This window comes from Dendrobates tinctorius, unplaced genomic scaffold (genome assembly GCF_039654945.1).
Source record: "Dendrobates tinctorius isolate UK_male_01 unplaced genomic scaffold, ASM3965494v1 ptg000107l, whole genome shotgun sequence".
Classification (NCBI taxonomy): Eukaryota; Metazoa; Chordata; class Amphibia; order Anura; family Dendrobatidae; genus Dendrobates; species Dendrobates tinctorius.
This window is the reverse complement of record NW_027361775.1, coordinates 1,350,169-1,370,182: the sequence shown is the minus strand read 5'-3', so window position 1 is coordinate 1,370,182 and position 20,014 is coordinate 1,350,169. Positions and strand designations below refer to the sequence as shown.

Here is a 20,014-nt window from a genome sequence, read left to right as displayed (position 1 = left end):
CGTGCCGCTCGTCGCTCAAAGTTTGAAAAAATCCAAATTGAGGTATTTTAAGATTTAGGTATTTTGCATAGTCTGTTAGACTATAAAGAATGTGACAACAACATTGCAGAAATAGCCCTGACCAAATTTTCGAACCATTTGTGGTATTTGAATGCAGAGTTGGTGGGATTATCGTTTTTTGATCCCACCATTACAGACAATGAAAAGTTGTTAATGGCTAATAAATTGCTCAGTAGCACAGATGAACCATCAGAGCACGCTAGGGTTGTAAATCCAAAAGTTAGGAAAGAAAAATTAAAAGAGGTAGGAAGTAACCGACTTTAACGACCTTCTGACAAAAGATGAAGAACAAAAGCAATATGTCCTGCAAGTTGTAAGCAAATGCCGAGCATTATATTCTGACGTTTCAAAAACTACTTTAACAAAAGCTCTAGAATAGATTAGATAACTATGTAAAATTATCAACTCATGTAGGTTAGCGTGCTCTGATGGTTCATCTGTGCTACTGAGCAATTTATTAGCCATTAACAACTTTTCATTGTCTGTAATGGTGGGATCAAAAAACGATAATCCCACCAACTCTGCATTCAAATACCACAAATGGTTCGAAAATTTGGTCAGGGCTATTTCTGCAATGTTGTTGTCACATTCTTTATAGTCTAACAGACTATGCAAAATACCTAAATCTTAAAATACCTCAATTTGGATTTTTTTAAACTTTGAGCGACAAGCGGCACGGGTTAACGTCGTTTGATCGAGCTCAAATTTTGGCTCTCTCAATATCTGGAAAGGGGAATCGTTTTGTGGGGTCCAGACGAACAAGATTCTGACATTTTTTCCCCCCCATATGAGATCCGGTCACCCTACTGGACACAGATCTCCCTGAGAATCTTCCTCAAGAGTTTGTTTTAAATGAAAGAGGGAGGATCAGGAGATGAGACTGTCAGTCATTACATGTCTCACACTGGTAACGCCCCCTTTCATTTAAAATAAGATCCAGAGGCAGTTTATCAGGGAGAGCTATGTCACGCCCCCCTGGATCTTAAGAGCTTATTTAATTATTAAGAAAAATGTTGATTAATCTGGAATAAAACATCAGATTGCAGATATCAAGGTATGATGTTACTCAAATTTCTATGATCTTTCTACGATTTATAGATGGCATTGGAGTGTTGATCCTACTGACGGATTCACTTTAAGTGATAAGAATGTCTGTAAAACACTGTGGAATATGTTGGCGCTATATAAGCAGAAGAATAAATAGTTCAGGGAAAATTGATCAACACAGATCAAACTCTTCATTTCAGATTTACACATGATAATATAATCTATTAGAGTATGCACTTTATAACAGAGGCGCCTTGTCTGCCAGACTGAGGCTGTCAACATATTATCCATGGACTTTAAAGAGAATGTGACAGGAGATTAATGCTGCCTGAACCACGGGCAGCAGGAATCAAACACTGGCGGCATTATTGTAGCCATGTATGTTTTACTCTGAAATGCGCATACTTTGATAGGTCAACCAGGTACTAAGTATCTCTGATGAATCGTCCAAGAGGCCCTAACATCAATAGCGGGTTACCATTCGGTAACAGCTATATAGCGTACGCGGCAGTGCTGAATTACTGCAATGAGCGAGATCTGGAAGCGATCATGGAGGGCTTTCGGATTCTGCTCTACATGTCGAGATCTCAAAACCTGGAAGTTTGTGCCCAACTTTGGTAGAAAGTCAGGCCCTTTTGGGGGTCATTAGGATCACTCATGAATACTTTTGACACTAAATTATGTTTTATTAAATAAAATAAAGTTATTGAAGTCATTCTCCAAACATGGCAGACTGTATATTCTGTCGGCTATTCAGCCTGTTTTAAAGTAATATGGACTTTCATGTCGGCCAATACATAAGACTGCATGTGCTCTTCCGCATGTCTTGGGGCTCACTCACACGTCTGTTTTTCTTGTACGAGTGTTATAAGTGTTTAGATGTATAGGCAATAGCACATGTATTGATCTGAGGGTCGAATAAAAATCAGCAATGCAGGTCTATGGGCCAGAGAAAATATCGGAACACACTCGGATATCATGGATTTCATGGACTGTCAGAAAAGAGAAGGTGGAGAAACTTTTTTTTTTCTCTACATAAGGGGAAAAATTGATGAGATTGATGAGATGTGCACTTGACCCGATCCCATCCCACTTCATCCCAAACCTCACCACAGTCTTCATCCCAACCCTAACCCATCTCTTCAACCTATCACTAACAACTGGTGTTTTCCCCTCAAGCTTTAAACATGCCTCAATCACACCTATCCTCAAAAAGCCCTCTCTTGACCCATCCTCTGTATCTAGCTATCGCCCTATATCACTTCTCCCCTATGCCTCAAAACTACTGGAACAACACGTCCATCTTGAACTATCCTCCCACCTCACCTCTCTTCTTGCTCCCTCCTTGACCACTTGCAATCCGGCTTCCGGCCACACCTCTCCACTGAAACTGCCCTAACTAAGGTCACCAATGACCTACTAGCCACCAAGGCCAAGCGACACTACTCTGTCCTCCTCTTCCTGGACCTGTCCTCTGCCTTTGACACAGTGGACCATTCCCTATTACTACAGACCCTCTCATCTCTTGGTATCACAGACTTGGCCCTATCTTGGATTGCGTCATACCTAGCAGACCGGACATTCAGCGTCTCCCATTCGCACACCACCTCCTCACCACGCCCCCTATCCGTCAGAGTCCCGCAAGGTTCAGTCCTAGGGCCCCTGCTATTCTCCGTTTACACCTTCGGCCTAGGACAGCTCATAGAATCTCATGGCTTTCAGTATCATCTCTATGCTGATGACACACAGATCTACATCTCTGGACCAGATATCACCTCCCTACTAACCAGAATCCCTCAATGTCTGTCTGCTATTTCATCCTTCTTCTCCGCTAGATTTCTAAAACTTAATATGGACAAAACAGAATTAATCATCTTTCGCCCATCTCACGTGACCCCCCCCAACAGACCTATCCATTAAAGTAAACGGCTGCCAACTCTCTCCAGTTCCACAAGCTCGCTGCCTCGGGGTTATCCTTGACATTGATCTCTATTTAAAACCACATATCCAAGCCCTTTCCGCTTCCTGCCGACTTCAACTCAAAAATATTTCACGGATCCGTACATTCCTCAACCAAGAATCTGCAAAAACCCTAATCCATGCCCTCATCATCTCCCGCCTTGACTACTGCAACCTCCTGCTCTGTGGCCTCCCCTCTAACACTCTCGCACCCCTCCAATCTATTTTTAACTCTGCTGCCCGACTAATCCACCTGTCCCCCCGCTATTCCCCGGCCTCTCCCCTCTGTCAATCCCTGCACTGGCTCCCCATTACCCAAAGACTCCAGTTCAAAACCCTAACCATGACATACAAAGCCATCCACAACCTGAGTCCTCCGTACATCTGTGACCTAGTCTCCCGGTACTTACCTGCACGAAACCTCCGATCCTCACAAGATCTCCTCCTGTACTCCCCTCTTATCTCCTCTTCCCACAATCGCATACAAGATTTTTCCCGTGCATCCCCCTACTCTGGAACTCTCTACCACAACATATCAGACTCTCGCCTACCATGGAAACCTTCAAAAAGAACTTGAAGACCTACCTCTTCCGACAAAGCCTACAACTTGCAGTAACCACCGATCCACCAAACCGCTGCATGACCAGCTCTACCCTCGCCTAATGTATCCTCACCCATCCCTTGTAGATTGTGAGCTCTCGTGGGCAGGGTCCTCTCTCATCCTGTACCAGTCGTGACTTGTATGGCTTAAGATTACTGTACTTGCTGTACTTGTATGTATTATGTATACCCCTCCTCACTTGTAAAGCGCCATGGAATAAATGGCGCTATAATAATAATAATAATAATAATGAGATTCAGACCACACTGATGAAAATCTGATCAAAGTCTGATCATAATCTGTCTGCTTTTCTTGAATGTGAGAAAACTGGACATGTGAACGGGCTCTTAGCCTGCTGGAGGAGGATTTCCTAAACTTGAGACTGTTGGATACAGAATTTCAGATATGTTCAGCTCATGTAAACAGCTTTGGAATGATCACTATGTCCTCAGAAATAACCATTCATCCATCCATCCACCTACCTATGTGTTCATCTATCTAATATCTGTCTATCCCATATCTATCTACCTACCCTATATGCGAGTGCATGCATGTATGGAAATATAGATACATTTATATAAGCTGCTGTTAGGAAGTGTACATTTATATTTTCAAATCTATCTACTCACACTTGTATACAGGAGAGGCAGATCTATATCTAGATCGTTCAGGTCAGAGATATATATACAGTATATACATCATATATACACACACACTTGTATACAGGAGAGGCAGATCTATATCTAGATAGTTCATGTCAGAGTTATCCATACAGTATATACATCATATATACACTCACACTTGTATACAGGAGAGGCAGATCTATATCTAGATAGTTCAGGTCAGAGATATCCATACAGTATATACATCATATATACACACACACTTGTATACAGGAGAGGCAGATCTATATCTAGATAGTTCAGGTCAGAGCTATACATACAGCATATACATCATATATACACACACACTTGTATACAGGAGAGGCAGATCTATATCTAGATAGTTCAGGTCAGAGCTACACATACAGTATATACATCATATATACACACACACTTGTATACAGGAGAGGCAGATCTATATCTAGATAGTTCAGGTCAGAGATATACATACAGTATATACATCATATATACACACACACTTGTATACAGGAGAGGCAGATCTATATCTAGATATTTCAGGTCAGAGATATCCATACAGTATATACATCATATATACACACACACTTGTATACAGGAGAGACAGATCTATATCTAGATAGTTCAGGTCAGAGATATCCATACAGTATATACATCATATATACACACACACTTGTATACAGGAGAGGCAGATCTATATCTAGATAGTTCAGGTCAGAGATATACATACAGTATATACATCATATATACACACACACTTGTATACAGGAGAGGCAGATCTATATCTAGATAGTTCAGGTCAGAGATATACATACAGTATATACATCATATATACACACACACTTGTATACAGGAGAGGCAGATCTATATCTAGATGGTTCAGGTCAGAGATATCTATACAGTATATACATCATATATACACACACACTTGTATACAGGAGAGGCAGATCTATATCTAGATAGTTCAGGTCAGAGATATCCATACAGTATATACATCATATATACACACACACACTTGTATACAGGAGAGGCAGATCTATATCTAGATAGTTCAGGTCAGAGATATACATACAGTATATACATCATATATACACACACACTTGTATACAGGAGAGGCAGATCTATATCTAGATATTTCAGGTCAGAGATATCCATACAGTATATACATCATATATACACACACACTTGTATACAGGAGAGACAGATCTATATCTAGATAGTTCAGGTCAGAGATATCCATACAGTATATACATCATATATACACACACACTTGTATACAGGAGAGGCAGATCTATATCTAGATAGTTCAGGTCAGAGATATACATACAGTATATACATCATATATACACACACACACTTGTATACAGGAGAGGCAGATCTATATCTAGATAGTTCAGGTCAGAGATATACATACAGTATATACATCATATATACACACACACTTGTATACAGGAGAGGCAGATCTATATCTAGATGGTTCAGGTCAGAGATATCCATACAGTATATACATCATATATACACACACACTTGTATACAGGAGAGGCAGATCTATATCTAGATAGTTCAGGTCAGAGATATCCATACAGTATATACATCATATGTACACACACACACTTGTATACAGGAGAGGCAGATCTATATCTAGATAGTTCAGGTCAGAGATATACATACAGTATATACATCATATATACACACACACTTGTATACAGGAGAGGCAGATTTATATCTAGATATTTCAGGTCAGAGATATCCATACAGTATATAAATCATATATACACACACACTTGTATACAGGAGAGACAGATCTATATCTAGATAGTTCAGGTCAGAGATATACATACAGTATATACATCATACTGTATATACACACACACTTGTATACAGGAGAGGCAGATCTATATCTAGATAGTTCAGGTCAGAGCTATACATACAGTGTATACATCATATATACACACACACACTTGTATACAGGAGAGGCAGATCTATATCTAGATAGTTCAGGTCAGAGCTATACATACAGTATATACATCATATATACACACACACTTGTATACAGGAGAGGCAGATATATATCTAGATAGTTCAGGTCAGAGATATACATACAGTATATACACCATATATACACACACACTTGTATACAGGAGAGGCAGATCTATATCTAGATAGTTCAGGTCAGAGCTATACATACAGTGTATACATCATATATACACACACACACTTGTATACAGGAGAGGCAGATCTATATCTAGATAGTTCAGGTCAGAGATATACATACAGCATATACATCATATATACACACACACTTGTATACAGGAGAGGCAGATCTATATCTAGATATTTCAGGTCAGAGATATCCATACAGTATATACATCATATATACACACACACTTGTATACAGGAGAGGCAGATCTATATCTAGATAGTTCAGGTCAGAGATATACATACAGCATATACATCATATATACACTCACACTTGTATACAGGAGAGGCAGATATATATCTAGATAGTTCAGGTCAGAGATATCCATACAGTATATACATCATATATACACACACACTTGTATACAGGAGAGGCAGATCTATATCTAGATATTTCAGGTCAGAGCTATACATACAGTGTATACATCATATATACACACACACTTGTATACAGGAGAGGCAGATCTATATCTAGATAGTTCAGGTCAGAGCTATACATACAGTATATACATCATATATACACACACACTTGTATACAGGAGAGGCAGATCTATATCTAGATATTTCAGGTCAGAGCTATACATACAGTGTATACATCATATATACACTCACACTTGTATACAGGAGAGGCAGATCTATATCTAGATAGTTCAGGTCAGAGCTATACATACAGTATATACATCATATATACACACACACTTGTATACAGGAGAGGCAGATCTATATCTAGATAGTTCAGGTCAGAGCTATACATACAGTATATACATCATATATACACACACACTTGTATACAGGAGAGGCAGATCTATATCTAGATAGTTCAGGTCAGAGATATACATACAGTATATACATCATATATACACACACACTTGTATACAGGAGAGGCAGATCTATATCTAGATAGTTCAGGTCAGAGCTATACATACAGTATATACATCATATATACACACACACTTGTATACAGGAGAGGCAGATCTATATCTAGATAGTTCAGGTCAGAGCTATACATACAGTATATACATCATATATACACACACACTTGTATACAGGAGAGGCAGATCTATATCTATAGCTAGTTCAGGTCAGAGCTATACATACAGCATATACATCATATATACACACACACTTGTATACAGGAGAGGCAGATCTATATCTAGATAGTTCAGGTCAGAGATATACATACAGTATATACATCATATATACACACACACTTGTATACAGGAGAGGCAGATCTATATCTAGATAGTTCAGGTCAGAGCTATACATACAGTATATACATCATATATACACACACACTTGTATACAGGAGAGGCAGATCTATATCTAGATAGTTCAGGTCAGAGATATACATACAGTATATACATCATATATACACACACACTTGTATACAGGAGAGGCAGATCTATATCTAGATAGTTCAGGTCAGAGATATCCATACAGTATATACATCATATATACACACACACTTGTATACAGGAGAGACAGATCTATATCTAGATAGTTCAGGTCAGAGATATCCATACAGTATATACATCATATATACACACACACTTGTATACAGGAGAGGCAGATCTATATCTAGATATTTCAGGTCAGAGATATCCATACAGTATATACATCATATATACACACACTTGTATACAGGAGAGACAGATCTATATCTAGATAGTTCAGGTCAGAGATATCCATACAGTATATACATCATATATACACACACACTTGTATACAGGAGAGGCAGATCTATATCTAGATAGTTCAGGTCAGAGATATACATACAGTATATACATCATATATACACACACACACACTTGTATACAGGAGAGGCAGATCTATATCTAGATAGTTCAGGTCAGAGCTATACATACAGTATATACATCATATATACACACACACTTGTATACAGGAGAGGCAGATCTATATCTAGATGGTTCAGGTCAGAGCTATACATACAGTGTATACATCATATATACACACACACTTGTATACAGGAGAGGCAGATCTATATCTAGATAGTTCAGGTCAGAGCTATACATACAGTATATACATCATATATACACACACACTTGTATACAGGAGAGGCAGATCTATATCTAGATAGTTCAGGTCAGAGCTATACATACAGTATATACATCATATATACACACACACTTGTATACAGGAGAGGCAGATCTATATCTAGATAGTTCAGGTCAGAGCTATACATACAGTATATACATCATATATACACACACACTTGTATACAGGAGAGGCAGATCTATATCTAGATAGTTCAGGTCAGAGCTATACATACAGTATATACATCATATATACACACACACTTGTATACAGGAGAGGCAGATCTATATCTATAGCTAGTTCAGGTCAGAGCTATACATACAGCATATACATCATATATACACACACACTTGTATACAGGAGAGGCAGATCTATATCTAGATAGTTCAGGTCAGAGCTATACATACAGTATATACATCATATATACACACACACTTGTATACAGGAGAGGCAGATCTATATCTAGATAGTTCAGGTCAGAGATATACATACAGTATATACATCATATATACACACACACTTGTATACAGGAGAGGCAGATCTATATCTAGATAGTTCAGGTCAGAGATATCCATACAGTATATACATCATATATACACACACACTTGTATACAGGAGAGGCAGATCTATATCTAGATATTTCAGGTCAGAGATATCCATACAGTATATACATCATATATACACACACACTTGTATACAGGAGAGACAGATCTATATCTAGATAGTTCAGGTCAGAGATATCCATACAGTATATACATCATATATACACACACACTTGTATACAGGAGAGGCAGATCTATATCTAGATAGTTCAGGTCAGAGATATACATACAGTATATACATCATATATACACACACACACTTGTATACAGGAGAGGCAGATCTATATCTAGATAGTTCAGGTCAGAGATATACATACAGTATATACATCATATATACACACACACTTGTATACAGGAGAGGCAGATCTATATCTAGATGGTTCAGGTCAGAGATATCTATACAGTATATACATCATATATACACACACACTTGTATACAGGAGAGGCAGATCTATATCTAGATAGTTCAGGTCAGAGATATCCATACAGTATATACATCATATATACACACACACACTTGTATACAGGAGAGGCAGATCTATATCTAGATAGTTCAGGTCAGAGATATACATACAGTATATACATCATATATACACACACACTTGTATACAGGAGAGGCAGATCTATATCTAGATATTTCAGGTCAGAGATATCCATACAGTATATACATCATATATACACACACACTTGTATACAGGAGAGACAGATCTATATCTAGATAGCTCAGGTCAGAGATATCCATACAGTATATACATCATATATACACACACACTTGTATACAGGAGAGGCAGATCTATATCTAGATAGTTCAGGTCAGAGATATCCATACAGTATATACATCATATATACACACACACTTGTATACAGGAGAGGCAGATCTATATCTAGATAGTTCAGGTCAGAGATATACATACAGTATATACATCATATATACACACACACACTTGTATACAGGAGAGGCAGATCTATATCTAGATAGTTCAGGTCAGAGATATACATACAGTATATACATCATATATACACACACACTTGTATACAGGAGAGGCAGATCTATATCTAGATGGTTCAGGTCAGAGATATCCATACAGTATATACATCATATATACACACACACTTGTATACAGGAGAGGCAGATCTATATCTAGATAGTTCAGGTCAGAGATATCCATACAGTATATACATCATATACACACACACACACTTGTATACAGGAGAGGCAGATCTATATCTAGATGGTTCAGGTCAGAGATATACATACAGTATATACATCATATATACACACACACTTGTATACAGGAGAGGCAGATCTATATCTAGATAGTTCAGGTCAGAGATATACATACAGTATATACATCATATATACACACACACTTGTATACAGGAGAGGCAGATCTATATCTAGATAGTTCAGGTCAGAGCTATCCATACAGTATATACATCATATATACACACACACTTGTATACAGGAGAGGCAGATCTATATCTAGATAGTTCAGGTCAGAGCTATACATACAGTATATACATCATATATACACACACACTTGTATACAGGAGAGGCAGATCTATATCTAGATAGTTCAGGTCAGAGCTATACATACAGTATATACATCATATATACACACACACTTGTATACAGGAGAGGCAGATCTATATCTAGATAGTTCAGGTCAGAGCTATACATACAGTATATACATCATATATACACACACACTTGTATACAGGAGAGGCAGATCTATATCTAGATAGTTCAGGTCAGAGCTATACATACAGCATATACATCATATATACACACACACTTGTATACAGGAGAGGCAGATCTATATCTATAGCTAGTTCAGGTCAGAGATATCCATACAGTATATACATCATATATACACACACACTTGTATACAGGAGAGGCAGATCTATATCTAGATAGTTCAGGTCAGAGATATACATACAGTATATACATCATACTGTATATACACACACACTTGTATACAGGAGAGGCAGATCTATATCTAGATAGTTCAGGTCAGAGCTATACATACAGTGTATACATCATATATACACACACACTTGTATACAGGAGAGGCAGATCTATATCTAGATAGTTCAGGTCAGAGCTATACATACAGCATATACATCATATATACACACACACTTGTATACAGGAGAGGCAGATCTATATCTATAGCTAGTTCAGGTCAGAGATATCCATACAGTATATACATCATATATACACACACACTTGTATACAGGAGAGACAGATCTATATCTAGATAGTTCAGGTCAGAGATATACATACAGTATATACATCATACTGTATATACACACACACTTGTATACAGGAGAGGCAGATCTATATCTAGATAGTTCAGGTCAGAGCTATACATACAGTGTATACATCATATATACACACACACACTTGTATACAGGAGAGGCAGATCTATATCTAGATAGTTCAGGTCAGAGCTATACATACAGTATATACATCATATATACACACACACTTGTATACAGGAGAGGCAGATATATATCTAGATAGTTCAGGTCAGAGATATACATACAGTATATACACCATATATACACACACACTTGTATACAGGAGAGGCAGATCTATATCTAGATAGTTCAGGTCAGAGCTATACATACAGTGTATACATCATATATACACACACACACTTGTATACAGGAGAGGCAGATCTATATCTAGATAGTTCAGGTCAGAGATATACATACAGCATATACATCATATATACACACACACTTGTATACAGGAGAGGCAGATCTATATCTAGATATTTCAGGTCAGAGATATCCATACAGTATATACATCATATATACACACACACTTGTATACAGGAGAGGCAGATCTATATCTAGATAGTTCAGGTCAGAGATATACATACAGCATATACATCATATATACACTCACACTTGTATACAGGAGAGGCAGATATATATCTAGATAGTTCAGGTCAGAGATATCCATACAGTATATACATCATATATACACACACACTTGTATACAGGAGAGGCAGATCTATATCTAGATATTTCAGGTCAGAGCTATACATACAGTGTATACATCATATATACACACACACTTGTATACAGGAGAGGCAGATCTATATCTAGATAGTTCAGGTCAGAGCTATACATACAGTATATACATCATATATACACACACACTTGTATACAGGAGAGGCAGATCTATATCTAGATATTTCAGGTCAGAGCTATACATACAGTGTATACATCATATATACACTCACACTTGTATACAGGAGAGGCAGATCTATATCTAGATAGTTCAGGTCAGAGCTATACATACAGTATATACATCATATATACACACACACTTGTATACAGGAGAGGCAGATCTATATCTAGATAGTTCAGGTCAGAGCTATACATACAGTATATACATCATATATACACACACACTTGTATACAGGAGAGGCAGATCTATATCTAGATAGTTCAGGTCAGAGATATACATACAGTATATACATCATATATACACACACACTTGTATACAGGAGAGGCAGATCTATATCTAGATAGTTCAGGTCAGAGCTATACATACAGTATATACATCATATATACACACACACTTGTATACAGGAGAGGCAGATCTATATCTAGATAGTTCAGGTCAGAGCTATACATACAGTATATACATCATATATACACACACACTTGTATACAGGAGAGGCAGATCTATATCTATAGCTAGTTCAGGTCAGAGCTATACATACAGCATATACATCATATATACACACACACTTGTATACAGGAGAGGCAGATCTATATCTAGATAGTTCAGGTCAGAGATATACATACAGTATATACATCATATATACACACACACTTGTATACAGGAGAGGCAGATCTATATCTAGATAGTTCAGGTCAGAGCTATACATACAGTATATACATCATATATACACACACACTTGTATACAGGAGAGGCAGATCTATATCTAGATAGTTCAGGTCAGAGATATACATACAGTATATACATCATATATACACACACACTTGTATACAGGAGAGGCAGATCTATATCTAGATAGTTCAGGTCAGAGATATCCATACAGTATATACATCATATATACACACACACTTGTATACAGGAGAGACAGATCTATATCTAGATAGTTCAGGTCAGAGATATCCATACAGTATATACATCATATATACACACACACTTGTATACAGGAGAGGCAGATCTATATCTAGATATTTCAGGTCAGAGATATCCATACAGTATATACATCATATATACACACACTTGTATACAGGAGAGACAGATCTATATCTAGATAGTTCAGGTCAGAGATATCCATACAGTATATACATCATATATACACACACACTTGTATACAGGAGAGGCAGATCTATATCTAGATAGTTCAGGTCAGAGATATACATACAGTATATACATCATATATACACACACACACACTTGTATACAGGAGAGGCAGATCTATATCTAGATAGTTCAGGTCAGAGCTATACATACAGTATATACATCATATATACACACACACTTGTATACAGGAGAGGCAGATCTATATCTAGATGGTTCAGGTCAGAGCTATACATACAGTGTATACATCATATATACACACACACTTGTATACAGGAGAGGCAGATCTATATCTAGATAGTTCAGGTCAGAGCTATACATACAGTATATACATCATATATACACACACACTTGTATACAGGAGAGGCAGATCTATATCTAGATAGTTCAGGTCAGAGCTATACATACAGTATATACATCATATATACACACACACTTGTATACAGGAGAGGCAGATCTATATCTAGATAGTTCAGGTCAGAGCTATACATACAGTATATACATCATATATACACACACACTTGTATACAGGAGAGGCAGATCTATATCTAGATAGTTCAGGTCAGAGCTATACATACAGTATATACATCATATATACACACACACTTGTATACAGGAGAGGCAGATCTATATCTATAGCTAGTTCAGGTCAGAGCTATACATACAGCATATACATCATATATACACACACACTTGTATACAGGAGAGGCAGATCTATATCTAGATAGTTCAGGTCAGAGCTATACATACAGTATATACATCATATATACACACACACTTGTATACAGGAGAGGCAGATCTATATCTAGATAGTTCAGGTCAGAGATATACATACAGTATATACATCATATATACACACACACTTGTATACAGGAGAGGCAGATCTATATCTAGATAGTTCAGGTCAGAGATATCCATACAGTATATACATCATATATACACACACACTTGTATACAGGAGAGGCAGATCTATATCTAGATATTTCAGGTCAGAGATATCCATACAGTATATACATCATATATACACACACACTTGTATACAGGAGAGACAGATCTATATCTAGATAGTTCAGGTCAGAGATATCCATACAGTATATACATCATATATACACACACACTTGTATACAGGAGAGGCAGATCTATATCTAGATAGTTCAGGTCAGAGATATACATACAGTATATACATCATATATACACACACACACTTGTATACAGGAGAGGCAGATCTATATCTAGATAGTTCAGGTCAGAGATATACATACAGTATATACATCATATATACACACACACTTGTATACAGGAGAGGCAGATCTATATCTAGATGGTTCAGGTCAGAGATATCTATACAGTATATACATCATATATACACACACACTTGTATACAGGAGAGGCAGATCTATATCTAGATAGTTCAGGTCAGAGATATCCATACAGTATATACATCATATATACACACACACACTTGTATACAGGAGAGGCAGATCTATATCTAGATAGTTCAGGTCAGAGATATACATACAGTATATACATCATATATACACACACACTTGTATACAGGAGAGGCAGATCTATATCTAGATATTTCAGGTCAGAGATATCCATACAGTATATACATCATATATACACACACACTTGTATACAGGAGAGACAGATCTATATCTAGATAGCTCAGGTCAGAGATATCCATACAGTATATACATCATATATACACACACACTTGTATACAGGAGAGGCAGATCTATATCTAGATAGTTCAGGTCAGAGATATCCATACAGTATATACATCATATATACACACACACTTGTATACAGGAGAGGCAGATCTATATCTAGATAGTTCAGGTCAGAGATATACATACAGTATATACATCATATATACACACACACACTTGTATACAGGAGAGGCAGATCTATATCTAGATAGTTCAGGTCAGAGATATACATACAGTATATACATCATATATACACACACACTTGTATACAGGAGAGGCAGATCTATATCTAGATGGTTCAGGTCAGAGATATCCATACAGTATATACATCATATATACACACACACTTGTATACAGGAGAGGCAGATCTATATCTAGATAGTTCAGGTCAGAGATATCCATACAGTATATACATCATATACACACACACACACTTGTATACAGGAGAGGCAGATCTATATCTAGATGGTTCAGGTCAGAGATATACATACAGTATATACATCATATATACACACACACTTGTATACAGGAGAGGCAGATCTATATCTAGATAGTTCAGGTCAGAGATATACATACAGTATATACATCATATATACACACACACTTGTATACAGGAGAGGCAGATCTATATCTAGATAGTTCAGGTCAGAGCTATCCATACAGTATATACATCATATATACACACACACTTGTATACAGGAGAGGCAGATCTATATCTAGATAGTTCAGGTCAGAGCTATACATACAGTATATACATCATATATACACACACACTTGTATACAGGAGAGGCAGATCTATATCTAGATAGTTCAGGTCAGAGCTATACATACAGTATATACATCATATATACACACACACTTGTATACAGGAGAGGCAGATCTATATCTAGATAGTTCAGGTCAGAGCTATACATACAGTATATACATCATATATACACACACACTTGTATACAGGAGAGGCAGATCTATATCTAGATAGTTCAGGTCAGAGCTATCCATACAGTATATACATCATATATACACACACACTTGTATACAGGAGAGGCAGATCTATATCTAGATAGTTCAGGTCAGAGCTATACATACAGTATATACATCATATATACACACACACTTGTATACAGGAGAGGCAGATCTATATCTAGATAGTTCAGGTCAGAGCTATACATACAGTATATACATCATATATACACACACACTTGTATACAGGAGAGGCAGATCTATATCTAGATAGTTCAGGTCAGAGCTATACATACAGTATATACATCATATATACACACACACTTGTATACAGGAGAGGCAGATCTATATCTAGATAGTTCAGGTCAGAGATATCCATACAGTATATACATCATATATACACACACACTTGTATACAGGAGAGACAGATCTATATCTAGATAGTTCAGGTCAGAGCTATACATACAGTATATACATCATATATACACACACACTTGCTGAAAACGTCTTATATTCTGAAATGTTAACAAGAAGCATGAACACAACGCTATATGGTTAATAAATAAGTGGAAGCCTAGAATCTGCTGTACAATAATGTATGACACATAACGCAACCCTTGTGCATAGTGCGGATGAGGCGCTATGACGCCAGGCATGTAGCTGGCACATCAGACAGTCCGGTGCTGGCACCCGGCTGCAGACAGCTGAGTCACCGCTGTCAGCCATCCACCAGTCAGCTGCCATCCCCCCGCAGCATGCACCCCCGGCCGTGCCCTCACCTGCGATCCTCAGCACTGCCCTCTCCGCCGGGTCCAGCACTGCCGCCCCGGACGTCTTCCTCTTGCACCTCTCATGGCGGGGCAGGTTCCAGGGCAGGGTATCTCCCGGGGCAGGGGAGGCAGATCCGGACTTCTGACTGTAATCCTCATCATCCGAGAAGTCAGCCGAGGAGGACATGGAGCCGCGATAGGACGCGGTGCCCGAGCTCTGGGGAGAGAAGAGGCAGTACGTTACCCAGTGGCCAGCCTGGCATGTGCCCACTCTGCAGCAGCCATCGCCACTCACCATGGTGTGACACTCAGGAGCTGGATGGCTGCTGCTCACAAATCATTTGCTCTTGGGGAGAGGATGGGCAACAGGAAATGATCCCAACAATCATGCGATCTGCTGTAGTGACCGGCCCAGCCGGCAGCTGCAGCCAAGCCTACCGTGCCCACAGCATAGCGCCCGGCGCCCCCTGGCGGCCAGCCTCCTCGCTGCAGGCGGCCCCTGGTCACATCTCTGCCGGCCTCTTTTGTTGTGACCCCAAGCACAGAGCCGCTAGGGTCCTGTCTGCAGGCTCCACACAATGAGGCTGGAGGAGCAGGAACTCCACAGGCTTTATACAGAGGAGCCCTGCCAGGACAGTAAACACATGCTTTCTAGCTCCTCATTACAGCGGAGTGCTGCCATTTCTGGGCAGCCTGGCACCAGCCATGGAGGGATTTGATCTTGCACAGGAGCTGTCACTATTTTATCAGATTATTCTGACACCTGTTTAGCTAGATTCGGAGTAACAGGACACAGAGGGGCTGAGATGTGGTGTGGGACCCCATGGAAACAAAGCAAACAGGGGAGATTCCTAGAAAGGGCAATGTCAGCAGTGCTGGCACATACTGTATGTGACTATGGCTCGCACTGATCTCCAGGGCCACAATTGTGGATGGGGGAAGGGAGAAATTACATCCAAAGTGGTATACAGCTGTTTGTCATTATTAATAGACACTTTCCATATATTTCTGTTATAACACCACATATCGGTATTATTACGCTTTGGCTACATAGCGCTATCTGATTCCGTAGCCCTTTACATACTTTATCATAGCTGTCCCCATTGGGGCTCACTATCTGAATTCCCTACCAGTATGTCTGTATGGGACGTCATACTTCTTCAGGACACAGTGAGAGAATGGCCGACCTCATGGCGAGTCATAATAAATAATAATAATAATCTTTATATAGCGCCAACATATTCCGCAGCGCTTTACAGTTCCAAACACACATCATATGTAACAACGTTAACAATACAATAATTAAAGCAAAATAAGACGAGCCTGCTCCTGAGAGCCTACAATCTACAAGTCATCATGCAGCCCGAGATTCCCGTCATCACACGCCGTCCTATCATTGCTCATTATTACCCAGTAATGTGAGGATCGGGCCAGAAAGACTGGAAGCAGATCACAGTATGTCATCGGCAAGCACTTTCACTTGTTTATCATTTAACTATCGATGTGCTGATTGTTTAAATAAGTTTTTAATATTTTTTCACATGAACCTGGAAGCATAACCAAAAACTAATGAAGCAGTGATACATAGTTATTTATGGAGATAAATGGGAAAAAAATCACCTGGCACATGTTCTTCCACAATATCCTGGGCCAAGCTCCAGTCATACAAATAAAATGTACTCAGAACACAGATATGGGTCACAAAGAACGACGTCCGACAGCCATAAATATGTATGAAATGGTTCATCAGCTCAGAGTTTTCCACAGCACTCACGACTGATTTTGCAATTCTCACAGAGATATATGTATTGGCAACAAGCAAACACAAGCCAGACATTCCCTGTATTATAGAATGCTGTACCTCAGGCCTGAAAGGTGATGGCTGAATCTCATATCGATCAACTCTGGTCACAGGTTCCCTTTAAGGCTGGCCAAACAATCCTACTTCACCACCCTCATGACCTCGCTATCCAACAACCCAAGACGACTTTTTGAAACCTTAAACTCCCTCCTGAAACCTAAAGTACAGGCCCCCATCACCAACCTCAGCGGTGAGGATCTGGCCACTTATTTCCTAGAAAAAATCAACCACATCCATCAGGATATCTCAGCCCAATCTCCTCAGTGCCTGGATCCCCTTCCCTGCCGCACCTCAAGCTCACTAGACATCTTTGAGCCTGTTCCAGAAGAAGAAGTTTCCAAGCTCCTCGCTTCTGCTCGGCCTACAACCTGCAACAGTGACCCCATTCCTTCACAGCTCCTGCAGTCTCTCTCACCAGTGGTCACCACTCACCTGACTAAAATATTTAACCTCTCTCTTTCTTCAGGTATATTTCCCTCCTCATTTAAACATGCCATCATAACCCCTTTACTTAAAAAGCCATCCCTGGACCAGAACTGCACTGCTAACTACAGACCTGTCTTTAACCTTTCCTTCATCTCTAAACTCCTGGAACGCCTGGTCCACTCCCGTCTAATCCGCTATCTCTCGGATAACTCTCTTCTCGACCCCTTACAATCTGGTTTCCGCTCTTTACACTCTACTGAAACTGCCCTCACTAAAGTCTCTAATGATCTAATAACAGCTAAATCAAAAGGTCATTGCTCCCTGCTGATTCTCCTGGATCTCTCTGCCGCATTTGACACTGTGGATCACCAGCTTCTCCTCACTATGCTCCGCTGTATAGGCCTCAAGGACACAGCCCTCTCCTGGTTCTCCTCCTACCTCGCTGACAGCTCCTTCACTGTATCTTTTTCCGGCTCCTCTTCCTCTCCTCGTCCCCTTACTATCGGGGTCCCACAGGGCTCAGTCTAAGGCCCCCTCCTCTTCTCTTTATACACTGCCCCTATTGGACAAACAATCAGCAGATTTGGGTTCCAGTATCATCTCTATGCCGATGACACCCAATTATACACTTCTTCCCCTGACATCACCCCTACCCTAATTCAAAATACCAAGGATTGTCTGTCTGCTGTCTCTAGCATCATGTCCTCCCTCTATCTGAAACTAAATCTCTCCAAAACTGAACTTCTTGTGTTTCTCCCCTCTACTAA

General features: G+C 39.0%; 1 protein-coding gene across 6 annotated transcripts in view; it reads right to left on the bottom strand.

Moving 5' to 3' along the window:
- Positions 1–17,387, bottom strand: part of DST (dystonin) — a 732,471-nt gene extending 715,084 nt beyond the window's left edge. For 5 of the 6 annotated variants that reach the window (XM_073589123.1, XM_073589125.1, XM_073589124.1 and 2 more), the window contains exons 1-2: positions 17,256–17,387; positions 16,970–17,177 (exon numbers count right to left, since the gene is read on the bottom strand). In XM_073589123.1, coding sequence (XP_073445224.1) covers positions 16,970–17,177; positions 17,256–17,258 — 211 coding nt within the window. In that variant the 5' untranslated portion in view covers positions 17,259–17,387. The remainder of the gene's footprint in view (positions 1–16,969; positions 17,178–17,255) is intronic. The other variant, XM_073589129.1, reaches the window with a different exon arrangement.
- Between the last annotated feature and the right edge of the window lie 2,627 nt (positions 17,388–20,014).